Raw genomic sequence first — 14,737 nt, forward strand, 5'->3', positions numbered from 1 at the left:
GGTAATCAAGCCTACCACTGTTGTGTCGTCCGCAAACTTGATGATTGAGTTGGAGGCGTGCGTGGCCACGCAGTCGTGGGTGAACAGGGAGTACAGGAGAGGGCTCAGAACGCACCCTTGTGGGGCCCCAGTGTTGAGGATCAGCGGGGAGGAGATGTTGTTGCCTACCCTCACCACCTGGGGGCGGCCCGTCAGGAAGTCCAGTACCCAGTTGCACAGGGCGGGGTCGAGACCCAGGGTCTCGAGCTTGATGACGAGCTTGGAGGGTACTATGGTGTTGAATGCCGAGCTGTAGTCGATGAACAGCATTCTCACATAGGTATTCCTCTTGTCCAGATGGGTTAGGGCAGTGTGCAGTGTGGTTGAGATTGCATCGTCTGTGGACCTATTTGGGCGGTAAGCAAATTGGAGTGGGTCTAGGGTGTCAGGTAGGGTGGAGGTGATATGGTCCTTGACTAGTCTCTCAAAGCACTTCATGATGACGGATGTGAGTGCTACGGGGCGGTAGTCATTTAGCTCAGTTACCTTAGCTTTCTTGGGAACAGGAACAATGGTGGCCCTCTTGAAGCATGTGGGAACAGCAGACTGGTATAGGGATTGATTGAATATGTCCGTAAACACACCGGCCAGCTGGTCTGCGCATGCTCTGAGGGCGCGGCTGGGGATGCCATCTGGGCCTGCAGCCTTGCGAGGGTTAACACGTTTAAATGTCTTACTCACCTCGGCTGCAGTGAAGGAGAGACCGCATGTTTTCGTTGCAGGCCGTGTCAGTGGCACTGTATTGTCCTCAAAGCGGGCAAAAAAGTTATTTAGTCTGCCTGGGAGCAAGACATCCTGGTCCGTGACTGGGCTGGATTTCTTCCTGTAGTCTGTGATTGACTGTAGACCCTGCCACATGCCTCTTGTGTCTGAGCCGTTGAATTGAGATTCTACTTTGTCTCTGTACTGGCGCTTAGCTTGTTTGATAGCCTTGCGGAGGGAATAGCTGCACTGTTTGTATTCGGTCATGTTACCAGACACCTTGCCCTGATTAAAAGCAGTGGTTCGCGCTTTCAGTTTCACACGAATGCTGCCATCAATCCACGGTTTCTGGTTAGGGAATGTTTTAATCGTTGCTATGGGAACGACATCTTCAACGCACGTTCTAATGAACTCGCACACCGAATCAGCGTATTCGTCAATGTTGTTATCTGACGCAATACGAAACATCTCCCAGTCCACGTGATGGAAGCAGTCTTGGAGTGTGGAGTCAGCTTGGTCGGACCAGCGTTGGACAGACCTCAGCGTGGGAGCCTGGGATATAGACAGTCCTGGGTTCTGCTTTAGTAATATAAACACAGTCTCAAAGCCAGGTGTGTACTGACCAACCATTCATACTGGGATATAGACAGTCCTGTGTTCTGCTTTAGTAATATAAACACAGTCTCAAAGCCAGGTGTGTTCTGACCAACCATTCATACTGGGATATAGACAGTCCTGTGTTCTGCTTGGAGGCATGCAGGACTTTACCTGTTGTCATATTTTATCATTAGACAGTTTAATTGATAAATCCCCAGCATTCCATGTAACATTGAATAAATACATTAGATTAGTTACTTTGGTTAATGGGCCAGTTTCCCAGACACAGATTAGGTCTAGTCGTGGACCTTAAAGAACTTTCTATTGAAACTTCCATTGAGCATGCTTTTTAGTCCAGCACTAGACTCAATCTGTGTCCAGGAAACAGGCCCCATATGTATTACTGACATGCTTGTCCTTGTTCAGGACTCCACACACTGGCATCAGATTGAACCCTTGACTTCCACTGTCCAGGGAGTGACAATGTTCAGGTAAAATAACTACTTTTAACATTTCATTCCACTTGCTAGTGTATTTCCTCATTACCTTTGGGAATAGTCTTCTTATCCAACCTCTCCATTTGATGATTGACCCTCTCTACCATATCTTGTTGTTGCGCTCAGACACAGGACACCCAAAGGGAGTTATGAGTGCACAGTGTCTGGGCTCCGCTGGCTGTGTGAGAGAGATGTCATTCTGAAGTATCACTTCAGGAACTGGGAACCCTACAGTCAACTTCTGAAAGACATGCAGTACACACAAGGTGGTCCATTGCTGGACATCACTATGGAGTTGGGTGAACTGGAGGAAGTTCATCTGCCACACTGTTTCTGTTTGGGTAAAACCATATAGAAATAATATTCAGAAAGATGTTTCCATGTAACTGAGTTTCACTTCCTGAGTTAGTGAATGAACTGTTCTGGGAGTTTGAGTTTACTGTGATCTGGTACTGCATATTCTTTGTGTTTTAGTTGGATGAATAATACAATATTTGTCGTTCTGTCTCCTTTGTATTGTGTTGTTCAGGGACCAACCCTTCCCTGAGGAATGAGATGAAGATTCTTCATGTAGAGGAACATGGAGTGTCTTTAGAGGAAGTGCATGAGGTCACCAGATTCCATGTTAAGATTCTCCATCCCAAGTTCTCAGCTATCTCTGTTATACTGAGCTATATCCTTTCTTGGAACGTAGATGTCCACTGTGAGCTGATGCTCTATCTGACAGTGAAAAGGGAAACATTAATTCCACGCCTGTACCTGTTCCCCAGTAACCCCGGCCAAATACAGGTGAGAGACCATTATTATAGAGATGACCTTAAACTGCACCACTGGTTCGTTATGTTAGTTATGTTGACACTTGTTACATGAAGATAAGTGTGTTGCTAGTTTTCTAAATAATGTTTGAGTAAGACTATACATTGACTGGCTGGGTATTCCATGCCTCGTTTCGCAGGCTGTGGAACAACAGGAAATAAAGTTTCAAGGGTCTAAAAGGTTTCCCAACACAAGACCAGAGCGGTCCTTCAAACTGAAGAGTTCCTTTAGACTGAACATTCCCTGTTCAACCTCCATCAATCCACCGGTACTGTTTTAGTAGACTAAGAACATGAATCTGACATGTCAGTCACAGTTCTATGCATTGATCTCTCTCGCTCTCTCTCTCTCTCTCTCTCTCACCATCTCTCTCCCCCTCCAGAGGGTTCATCTCATACATAGAGACACCACACCAAGCTTTTTCAGGGCGGTTGTGAAAATGACAGGGATTGACATTGCGATGGAATTATTTGGTGATGATGAGACGACAGCGTGGAAAGAAATAGTACCAACAGGTAGGAAGGAGCCTATGTCATTCATAACTTTGTACTTTAGTACCAGATGCTGTTTAGAGTGATATAACCTCATGTTGTTTATCTTTCAGATGAATACATCACTGACACCTGTTCAACAAGTAAGTAAACATGAGTTACAGAGCATTCAGAAAGTAATGACTTGACTTTTTCCACTTTTTCTTACGTTACAGCCTTGTTCTAAAATGGATTCAATTGTTTTCTTTCCTCATCAATCTACATACAATACCCCATAATGACATCACAATACCCCATAATGACATCACAATACCCCATAATGACATCACAATACCCCATAATGACAAAGCAAAAACAGATATCACATTTACATAAGTATTCAGAACCTTTACTCAGCACAGAGTTTCTCCCATTCTTCTCTGCATATCCTTTCAAGCTCTGTCAGGTTGGATGGGGAGTGTTGCTGCACAGCTATTTTAAGGTCTCTCCAGAGATGTTAGATCAGGTTCAAGTCCGGACTCTGGATGGGCCTCTCATGGACATTCAGAGACTTGTCCCCAAGCAACTCCTGTATTTTCCTGACTGTTTGCTTAGGAATGTTGTCCTGTTGGAAGGGGAACCTTCGCCTCAGTCTGAGGTCCTGAGCGCTCTGGAGTAGGTTTTCATCAAGGATCTCTCTGTTCTTTACTCCATTAATCTTTCCCTTGATCCTAACTTGTCCCCCAGTCGCTGTCACTGAAAACATCCCCACAGTATGATGCTGCCACCTCTATGCTTCACTGTACAGATGCTGCCGACCTCAATGCTTCACTGTAGGGATGGTGACAGGTTTCTTCCAGATGTGAAGCTTGGCATTCAGGCCAAATAGTTCAATCTTGGTTTCATCATACCCAGAGAATCTTGTTTCTCATGATCTGAATCTTCGCCCCAGTCTGAGGTCCTGAGCACTCTGGAGCAGGTTTTCATCAAGGATCTCTTTGAACGTTCATCTTTCCCTCGATCCTGACTAGTCTCCCATTCCCTGCCGCTGAAAAACATCCCCACAGCATGATGCAAGGTTTCCTCCAGACGTGAAGCTTGGCATTCAGGCCAAATAGTTCAATATTGGTTTCATACCCAGAGAATCTTTTTCCTGCTCTGAGAGTCTTATCATGCATTTTGTCAATCTCCAAGCAGGCTGTCATGTGTCTTTTACTGAGGAGTGGCTTCCGTCTGGCCACTCTGACATAAAGGCCTGATTGGTGGAGTGCTGCAGAGATGGTTGTCCTTATGGAAGGCTCTCTCATCTCCACAGAGGAACTCTGGAGCTCTGTCAGAGTGACCATTGGGTTCTTGATCACCTTCTTGACCAAGGCCCTTCTGTCCAGACTGCTCAGTTTGGCTCTAGGTTTAGGAAGAGTCTTGTTGGTTTCAAACTTCTTCCATTTAAGAATGACCACTGTGTTCTTGGGGATCTTCAATGCTGCAGATATTTTTTTGGTACCCTTCTCCATATCTGCGCCTCGAGATTTTCTTTTTTTCAGAGCTCTATGGACAAATTCCTTCGACCTCATGGCTTGCTTTTTACTCTGACATGCACTGTCAACTGTGGGACTTTATATAGAAAGGTGTGTGCATTCCAATCAATTGAATTTACCACAGGTTCATTCCAATTAAGTTGTAGAAACATCTCAAGGATGATCAATGGAAACAAGATCCATCAGCTCGATTTCGAGTATCTTTTAATACATGTGTAAAAATTAGCAAAAGCCTGTTTTTGCTTTGGCATTATGGGATGTTGTGTATAGATTGATTTTAGAAAAAGGCTGTAACGTAACAAAATGTGGAACAAGTCATACTTTCCGAATGCAATGTACAAACCAATGACTTGAGGGCCAGTCAACAGGGTTTACTGTAGGACCTGGACAAGTCCAGATTATAAAATACTGTCTTCAAGAACAATGACATCTCCTCCAGGACTTGAGGTAGATCAGCCTGGTTCTGAATGCCCCAATGACATCTCCTCCAGGACTTGATGTATATTAGCCTGGTTCTGAATGACCCAATGACATCTCCTCCGGGACTTGATGTGGATTAGCCTGATTCTGAATAACCCAATGACATCTCCTCCAGGACTTGATGTAGATTAGCCTGGTTCTGAATGCCCCAATGACATCTCCTCCAGGACTTGATGTAGATTAGCCTGGTTCTGAATGCCCCAATGACATCTCCTCCAGGACGTGATGTAGATTAGCCTGGTTCTGAATGCCCCAATGACATCTCCTCCAGGACGTGATGTAGATTAGCCTGGTTCTGAATGCCCCAATGACATCTCCTCCAGGACTTGATGTAGATTAGCCTGGTTCTGAATGCCCCAATGACATCTCCTCCAGGACTTGATGTAGATTAGCCTGGTTCTGAATGCCCCAATGGCATCTCCTCCAGGACTTGATGTGGATTAGCCTGATTCTGAATAACCCAATGACATCTCCTCCAGGACGTGATGTAGATTAGCCTGGTTCTGAATGCCCCAATGACATCTCCTTCAGGACTTGATGTAGATTCGCCTGGTTCTGAATGACCCAATGACATCTCCTCCAGGACTTGATGTAGATTAGCCTGGTTCTGAATGCCCCAGTCTGTTTTTCTATGTCTGTGAAACCGTCCCTAAATGTGAATATGTGATATGTTCAGGTCGTTATTGTAAAAGAGAATGTTTTCTCAAGACTTTTATTTTAGGAGTCTGCTTCTAAATGACTGAAATGTAAATGTACAAATGTAATCATTTTGTAACCTGACTCTTGTTGGGGGCAGGAGGTCCGGCTCGTTCTGCAAAACTGCAGCTGCGTTCTGTACGGACAGAGTTTGTGAAACGAGTGTCAAGACCTGTCCTGAATGAACTGCTGGACGGACTCCTGCAACACACAGTCATCAACCAGGAGGAAATGGAGTCAGTGAAGGTGATAGCTGAGAGGGCAGAGAAGGCACGTGACATCATCGACATGGTGTTGAGAAAAGGAACTGAGTCGTGTTCCAGGATGATCAACCTTCTTCGGGAGATTGACCCCTATCTTTGGTCAATGCTTCAGCTTAACAGTGTTGGGGTTCCAACCTAATGGTAGAATGGATAGTAACAGTGTTGGGGCACCAACCTAATGGTAGAATGGATAGTAACAGTGTTGGGGTACCAACCTAATGGTAGAATGGATAGTAACAGTGTTGGGGTACCAACCTAATGGTAGAATGGATAGTAACAGTGTTTGGGTACCAACCTAATGGTAGAATGGATAGTAACAGTGTTGGGGTACCAACCTAATGGTAGAATGGATAGTAACAGTGTTGGGGTACCAACCTAATGGTAGAATGGATAGTAACAGTGTTGGGGTACCAACCTAATTGTAGAATGGATAGTAACAGTGTTGGGGTACCAACCTAATGGTAGAATGGATAGTAACAGTGTTTGGGTACCAACCTAATGGTAGAATGGTTAGTAACAGTGTTGAGGTACCAACCTAATGGTAGAATGGATAGTAACAGTGTTGGGGTACCAACCTAATGGTAGAATGGATAGTAACAGTGTTGGGTATCAACCTAATGGTAGAATGGATAGTAACAGTGTTGGGGTACCAACCTAATGGTAGAATGGATAGTAACAGTGTTGGGGTACCAACCTAATTGTAGAATGGATAGTAACAGTGTTGGGGTACCAACCTAATGGTAGAATGGATAGTAACAGTGTTTGGGTACCAACCTAATGGTAGAATGGTTAGTAACAGTGTTGGGGTACCAACCTAATGGTAGAATGGATAGTAACAGTGTTTGGGTACCAACCTAATGGATAGTAACAGTGTTGGGGTACCAACCTAATGGTAGAATGGATAGTAACAGTGTTGGGGTACCAACCTAATGGTAGAATGGTTAGTAACAGTGTTGGGGTACCAACCTAATGGATAGTAACAGTGTTGGGGTACCAACCTAATGGTAGAATGGATAGTAACACTGTTTGGGTACCAACCTAATGGTAGAATGGATAGTAACAGTGGTGGGGTACTAACCTAATGGTAGAATGGATAGTAACAGTGTTTGGGTACCAACCTAATGGTTGCATGGATAGTAACAGTGTTTGGGTACCAACCTAATGGTAGAATGGATAGTAACAGTGTTGGGGTACCAACCTAATGGTAGAATGGATAGTAACAGTGTTTGGGTACCAACCTAATGGTAGAATGGATAGTAACAGTGTTGGGGTACCAACCTAATGGTAGAATGGATAGTAACATTGTTTGGGTAGCAACCTAATGGTAGAATGGATAGTAACAGTGGTGGGGTACTAACCTAATGGTAGAATGGATAGTAACAGTGTTTGGGTACCAACCTAATGGTAGAATGGATAGTAACAGTGTTGGGGTACCAACCTAATGGTAGAATGGATAGTAACATTGTTTGGGTAGCAACCTAATGGATAGTAACAGTGTTGGGGTACCAACTAGTGATGTGTGGGTCTCATCTGCAGTCCCCACGGTTAAATCTGTGTGTTTAGGGTCATGAAATACTGTGTGGATGAAGGGCGGGTGTCTGGTAGGCGGGTTGAATGAAGTGAAAACAATACCGTAAAGAAAATCCATGAATGTGTCATTCTAGTGCGATTTACATTGAGGTTTTTCTGTCATTGTTTTAAGCTATCTGGCGTTAGTAAGTCAGTCTGAGATGTAATACCTAACTGTATGTGCACCAGGTGCTTTTGGGAATGGTAAAAAAATATAATATGTTCAGATGGGGTTGAATAAATTAAACAATCCTGTACCTTTGAAAAAAATCGATGCCTCCGTCTCTGCCCACAGTTCATGTTCTATATTAGCTGGTGGGGGCCTTTTCACTTCATTACATATAGTTGGGTGGTTGGGTTAATAGCAGTAGAGGACTACCATGGCCAACCAATAGAGGACCACTGTGGCCAACCAATAGGGGACCACCATGGCCAACCAATAGGGGACCACCATGGCCAACCAATAGAGGACCACCATGGCCAACCAATAGAGGACCACCATGCCCAACCAATAGAGGACCACTGTGGCCAACCAATAGAGGACCACCGTGGCCAACCAATAGAGGACCACCGTGGCCAACCAATAGAGGACCACCGTGGCCAACCAATAGAGGACCACCGTGGCCAACCAATAGAGGACCACTGTGGCCAACCAATAGAGGACCACCATGGCCAACCAATAGAGGACCACCATGGCCAACCAATAGAGGACCACCATGGAAATTCACTTTGACTATTTATCCTCTGTCATTATGGGATACATCTGTTGCCTGGTGGAACATTTGGATGTATTTTAAATAGTCAAATAAAATAAAATCTATCTATAGTGATCAGACTGCATTGTAGTACCCAGTTACCACACACACACACACACACACACACACACACACACACACACACACACACACACACACGTTTTGTTTCATCTAGCCTCGTGGTGACCGAACATTGATTTCCATTCAAAATCCTATCTTTTCTAACCCTTACCTTAACCTCAACCCATTTTAATTCACATTTTTAAATGAACCTTTATTTAACTGGGCAAGTCAGTTAAGAACACATTCTTATTTACAATGACGTGCCTAATAACAGTGGGTTAACTGCTTTTTTTCAGGGGCAGAACGACAGATTTGAACCATTTACCCATAACCCTAATTATAAACGTAACGCTAAACCTAACCTCTTACCCTAATTATAAACCTAAGTCTAAACCTAACCTGTTACCCTAAACTTAACTCTAAACCTAACCTCTTACCCTAAACTTAACTCTAAACCTAACTTCTTACCCTAAACTTAACTCTAAACCTAACCTCTTACCCTAAACTTAACTCTAAAACTAACCTCTTACCCTAAACTTAACTCTAAACCTAACTTCTTACCCTAAACTTAACTCTAAACCTAACCTCTTACCCTAAACGTAACTCTAAACCTAACCCTTTTGTTTAAAACAGCATTTGTCCTCAAGGGGGATGTGGGAAATGTCCTCATGGGGGATGTGGGAAATGTCCTCAAGGGGGATGTGGGAAATGTCCTCAAGGGGGATGTGGGAAATGTCCTCAAGGGGGATGTGGGAAATGTCCTCAAGGGGGATGTGGGAAATGTCCTCATGGGGGATGTGGGAAATGTCCCCATGAAGGACACATTTCCTTGTTGGGACATTAAGATCCCCCACAAGAATAGAAGAACCATTAAACACACAAATAACAGTTTATTGATTATGTATTGTATTTATTTAAACTTTATTTAACTCGGCAAGCCAGTTAAGAACAAATTCTTATGTACAACGACGGCCTAACTGCCCTGTTTAGAACGACAGATTTTTTTACCTTGTCTGTTCCGGGGATCCGCTCTAGCAACTTTTGAGTCACTAGTCAAACGTTCTAAACACTAGGCTACCTGCCGCACCAATCAGATATGATCATAGATGAATAATAACAGTTTATTCACGATGTATTATGTCTTAATATAATAACGTGTTATCACTATCGTCACCATCGTCACTATTATTATTATTATTGAAGGCGATAGATAGTATTTTAAGTATAAGGATGACGTGGGTAGAGGGGCTGATCGCAGAGCCTGTGGGAGGGGTTGTCAATATACCACAGCCACAAAGTCAAGATTGGCAGTGTGGTTTTGGTTAGGGTTGAGGTTAGGGTTAGGTTATAAATCAAATTTTAAGAAGATAAATTGTAGATATATGCGGGTTTAGCCATAATTAGACTTTGTGGCTGTGGTAACTAGTGACGACCACACACGCACACCTCAGTGGCAAAACGAGGGGACGCGCTATAGACGGACAGACAGCTAGAAATGCAGACAAAATGCAGTGTCTCCGCTCTGTGAGCTGCATACACCAGATCCACTGCCCTAAATCCTCCCAATAACGCTGTTGTCGTTGCAAAAAAAAGGGGGATTTAGGTTTAACAATCGTCCTTCGCGGCAGACAGCGTTTGGTGACTGGACTAGTGGTGCGTCTTCCGTTCTGTCGCTGCGGCAGAGCGTTCTTCTTCTCTTCAGTCGAGCCAGGGCTGTTGTACAGAAGCCATCGCTGTATGATTCGCCTTGTTCTGCGCTGTTTTTTTTCTTCCAGCTTTCTATCTATTCATTCGTGCGGTAAAGAGCTGGTGGTGAAGTCAACGACAACGCTAGTGTGGATCTAGTGGGCGCATTACATCCATCTCTATCGCGTCTACGGTCTGCTACACTGCCGTCGCTTTCAGGATGGCGCTAACGATTTGCACGAGATTCACCGATGAATTCCAGCTTTTCGAGGAGCTGGGGAAGTAAGCGTGCATGTTTGGATTGTCTCGTGCATGTTTGGATTGTCTCGTGCATGTTTGGATTGTCATTGATGTTATTTGTTATCCAGTAGCAGTGTCCTTCTTGTTATCATGTAATAGCCAGGTTATGCTGCTGCTCCTACCTTCGTTTAGGACGTGGATAGGGCACTGTGTGTGTGAGTGTGTGTGCGCGCGTGTGCACGCGACCTTCGGTTCATATGTGAATAGGCTACATAGACCGACAAAATTATTTTTTCATAGCTCTCTGGATACGGGATACGGGATTGGATCAAAATGTCAAGCCTTCCTATAGCCTATCACAGTTGACCTGGCCTTGTCAAGCATTCCTATAGCCTATCATAGTTGACCTGGCCTTGTCTAGCCTTCCTATAGCCTATCATAGTTGACCTGGCCTTGTCAACCATTACTATAGCCTATCATAGTTGACCTGGCCTTGTCAAGCATTCCTATAGCCTATCATAGTTGACCTGGCCTTGTCTAGCCTTCCTATAGCCTATCATAGTTGACCTGGCCTTGTCAACCATTCCTATAGCCTATCATAGTTGACCTGGCCTTGTCTAGCCTTCCTATAGCCTATCATAGTTGACCTGGCCTTGTCTAGCCTTACTATAGCCTATCATAGTTGACCTGGCCTTGTCAAGCATTCCTATAGCCTATCATAGTTGACCTGGCCTTGTCAAGCATTCCTATAGCCTATCATAGTTGACCTGGCCTTGTCAACCATTCCTACAGCCTATCATAGTTGACCTGGCCTTGTCAAGCATTCCTATAGCCTATCATAGTTGACCTGGCCTTGTCAACCATTCCTATAGCCTATCATAGTTGACCTGGCCTTGTCAACCATTCCTATAGCCTATCATAGTTGACCTGGCCTTGTCTAGCCTTCCTATAGCCTATCATAGTTGACCTGGCCTTGTCTAGCCTTCCTATAGCCTATCATAGTTGACCTGGCCTTGTCAACCATTCCTACAGCCTATCATAGTTGACCTGGCCTTGTCTAGCCTTCCTATAGCCTATCATAGTTGACCTGGCCTTGTCAAGCATTCCTATAGCCTATCATAGTTGACCTGGCCTTGTCAAGCATTCCTACAGCCTATCATAGTTGACCTGGCCTTGTCTAGCCTTCCTATAGCCTATCATAGTTGACCTGGCCTTGTCAAGCATTCCTACAGCCTATCATAGTTGACCTGGCCTTGTCTAGCCTTCCTATAGCCTATCATAGTTGACCTGGCCTTGTCAACCATTCCTATAGCCTATCATAGTTGACCTGGCCTTGTCTAGCCTTCCTACAGCCTATCATAGTTGACCTGGCCTTGTCTAGCCTTCCTATAGCCTATCATAGTTGACCTGGCCTTGTCTAGCCTTCCTATAGCCTATCATAGTTGACCTGGCCTTGTCTAGCCTTCCTATAGCCTATCATAGTTGACCTGGCCTTGTCAACCATTCCTACAGCCTATCATAGTTGACCTGGCCTTGTCTAGCCTTCCTATAGCCTATCATAGTTGACCTGGCCTTGTCTAGCCTTCCTATAGCCTATCATAGTTGACCTGGCCTTGTCTAGCCTTCCTACAGCCTATCATAGTTGACCTGGCCTTGTCAACCATTCCTACAGCCTATCATAGTTGACCTGGCCTTGTCAACCATTCCTATAGCCTATCATAGTTGACTTGGCCTTGTCTAGCCTTCCTACAGCCTATCATAGTTGACCTGGCCTTGTCTAGCCTTCCTACAGCCTATCATAGTTGACCTGGCCTTGTCAACCATTCCTACAGCCTATCATAGTTGACCTGGCCTTGTCTAGCCTTCCTATAGCCTATCATAGTTGACTTGGCCTTGTCTAGCCTTCCTACAGCCTATCATAGTTGACCTGGCCTTGTCTAGCCTTCCTATAGCCTATCATAGTTGACCTGCCCTTGTCAACCATTCCTACAGCCTATCATAGTTGACCTGGCCTTGTCAACCATTCCTACAGCCTATCATAGTTGACCTGGCCTTGTCTAGCCTTCCTATAGCCTATCATAGTTGACTTGGCCTTGTCTAGCCTTCCTACAGCCTATCATAGTTGACCTGGCCTTGTCAACCATTCCTATAGCCTATCATAGTTGACCTGGCCTTGTCTAGCCTTCCTATAGCCTATCATAGTTGACCTGGCCTTGTCAACCATTCCTATAGCCTATCATAGTTGACCTGGCCTTGTCTAGCCTTCCTACAGCCTATCATAGTTGACCTGGCCTTGTCAACCATTCCTACAGCCTATCATAGTTGACCTGGCCTTGTCTAGCCTTCCTACAGCCTATCATAGTTGACCTGGCCTTGTCTAGCCTTCCTACAGCCTATCATAGTTGACCTGGCCTTGTCTAGCCTTCCTATAGCCTATCATAGTTGACCTGGCCTTGTCAAGCATTCCTATAGCCTATCATAGTTGACTTGGCCTTGTCTAGCCTTCCTATAGCCTATCATAGTTGACCTGGCCTTGTCTAGCCTTCCTATAGCCTACCATACAGCCTACCATAGTTGACCTGGCCTTGTCAAGCATTCCTATAGCCTATCATAGTTGACCTGGCCTTGTCAAGCATTCCTATAGCCTATCATAGTTGACCTGGCCTTGTCAACCATTCCTATAGCCTGTCATAGGTAACCTGGCCTTGTCTAGCCTTCCTATAGCCTATCATAGTTGACCTGGCCTTGTCAAGCATTCCTATAGCCTATCATAGTTGACTTGGCCTTGTCTAGCCTTCCTACAGCCTATCATAGTTGACCTGGCCTTGTCTAGCCTTCCTATAGCCTATCACAGTTGAGCTGGCCTTGTCTAGCCTTCCTACAGCCTATCATAGTTGACCTGGCCTTGTCAATATATATTATTCCCTCATCCTCTCTATAGTTTATATTTATTTACACTTCCTGATGGTGGTCCATCTCTTATATAGTCCATCTCTTATATAGTCCATCTCTTATATAGTCCATCTCTTATATAGTCCATCTCTTATATAGTCCATCTCTTATATAGTTCATCTCTTATCTCTTATATAGTCCATCTCTTATGGTTGCCCATCTCTTATGGTTGCCCATCTCTTATATAGTCCATCTCTTATATAGACCATGTCTTATATAGTCCATCTCTTATATAGTCCATCTCTTATATAGACCATCTCTTATATAGACCATCTCTTATATAGTCCATCTCTTATATAGTCCATCTCTTATATAGTCCATCTCTTATATAGTCCATCTCTTATATAGTCCATCTCTTATCTCTTATATAGTCCATCTCTTATATAGTCCATCTCTTATGGTTGCCCATCTCTTATATAGTCCAGCTCTTATATAGACCATCTCTTATATAGTCCATCTCTTATATAGTCCATCTCTTATATAGTCCATCTCTTATATAGACCATCTCTTATATAGTCCATCTCTTATATAGTCCATCTCTTATGGTGGTCCATCTCTTATATAGTCCATCTCTTATATAGTCCATCTCTTATATAGTCCATCTCTTATATAGTCCATCTCTTATATAGTCCATCTCTTATATAGACCATCTCTTATATAGACCATCTCTTATATAGACCATCTCTTATATAGACCATCTCTTATATAGTCCATCTCTTATATAGACCATCTCTTATATAGACCATCTCTTATATAGACCATCTCTTATATAGTCCATCTCTTATATAGTCCATCTCTTATGGTAGTCCATCTCTTATATAGTCCATCTCTTATATAGACCATCTCTTATATAGTCCATCTCTTATATAGACCATCTCTTATATAGACCATCTCTTATATAGACCATCTCTTATATAGTCCATCTCTTATATAGTCCATCTTTTTTTTTTATTTTTTTATTTAACCTTTATTTAACCAGGCAAGTCAGTTAAGAACAAATTCTTATTTTCAATGACGGCCTGGGAACAGTGGGTTAACTGCCTGTTCAGGGGCAGAACGACAGATTTGTACCTTGTCAGCTCGGGGGTTTGAACTCACAACCTTCCGGTTACTAGTCCAACACTCTAACCACTAGGCTACCCTGCCGCCCCCCCGCTCTTATATAGTCCATCTCTTATGGTAGTCCATCTCTTATATAGTCCATCTCTTATATAGTCCATCTCTTATATAGTCCATCTCTTATATAGTCCATCTCTTATGGTAGTCCATCTCTTATGGTAGTCCATCTCTTATATAGACCATCTCTTATATAGTCCATCTCTTATATAGACCATCTCTTATATAGACCATCTCTTATATAGTCCATCTCTTATA

General features: G+C 43.8%; 2 protein-coding genes across 6 annotated transcripts in view; both read left to right on the plus strand.

Moving 5' to 3' along the window:
• Positions 1-1,552: 1,552 nt before the first annotated feature.
• LOC110517048 (NACHT, LRR and PYD domains-containing protein 1 homolog) lies at positions 1,553-6,237 on the plus strand. Its single transcript, XM_090211796.1, has 6 exons — positions 1,553-1,829; positions 1,962-2,176; positions 2,365-2,624; positions 2,791-2,919; positions 3,034-3,205; positions 5,936-6,237. The coding sequence occupies exons 1-6, from the start codon at positions 1,681-1,683 to the stop codon at positions 6,235-6,237; spliced, it is 1,227 nt and encodes a 408-aa protein (XP_090067922.1). The 5' UTR covers positions 1,553-1,680.
• A 3,501-nt stretch (positions 6,238-9,738) lies between these two features.
• Positions 9,739-14,737, plus strand: part of LOC110512934 (calcium/calmodulin-dependent protein kinase type II delta chain) — a 68,623-nt gene continuing 63,624 nt past the window's right edge. For 4 of the 5 annotated variants that reach the window (XM_090209818.1, XM_090209820.1, XM_090209819.1 and 1 more), the window contains exon 1: positions 9,739-10,453. In XM_090209818.1, coding sequence (XP_090065944.1) covers positions 10,392-10,453 — 62 coding nt within the window. In that variant the 5' untranslated portion in view covers positions 9,739-10,391. The remainder of the gene's footprint in view (positions 10,454-14,737) is intronic. The other variant, XR_016488712.1, reaches the window with a different exon arrangement.

Source organism: Oncorhynchus mykiss, chromosome 19, assembly GCF_057628025.1.
Source record: "Oncorhynchus mykiss isolate SJ-2025 chromosome 19, ASM5762802v1, whole genome shotgun sequence".
Lineage (NCBI taxonomy): Eukaryota > Metazoa > Chordata > Actinopteri > Salmoniformes > Salmonidae > Oncorhynchus > Oncorhynchus mykiss.

Coding starts and splice junctions, on each gene's coding strand:
- LOC110517048 (XM_090211796.1), top strand. CDS start 1,681: ATGCTTTTTAGTCCAGCACTAGACTCAATCTGTGTCCAGGAAACAGGC. Junction 2,177..2,364: donor GCCACACTGTTTCTGTTTGG/GTAAAACCATAT, acceptor TGTGTTGTTCAG/GGACCAACCCTTCCCTGAGG. Junction 2,920..3,033: donor CAACCTCCATCAATCCACCG/GTACTGTTTTAG, acceptor CTCCCCCTCCAG/AGGGTTCATCTCATACATAG.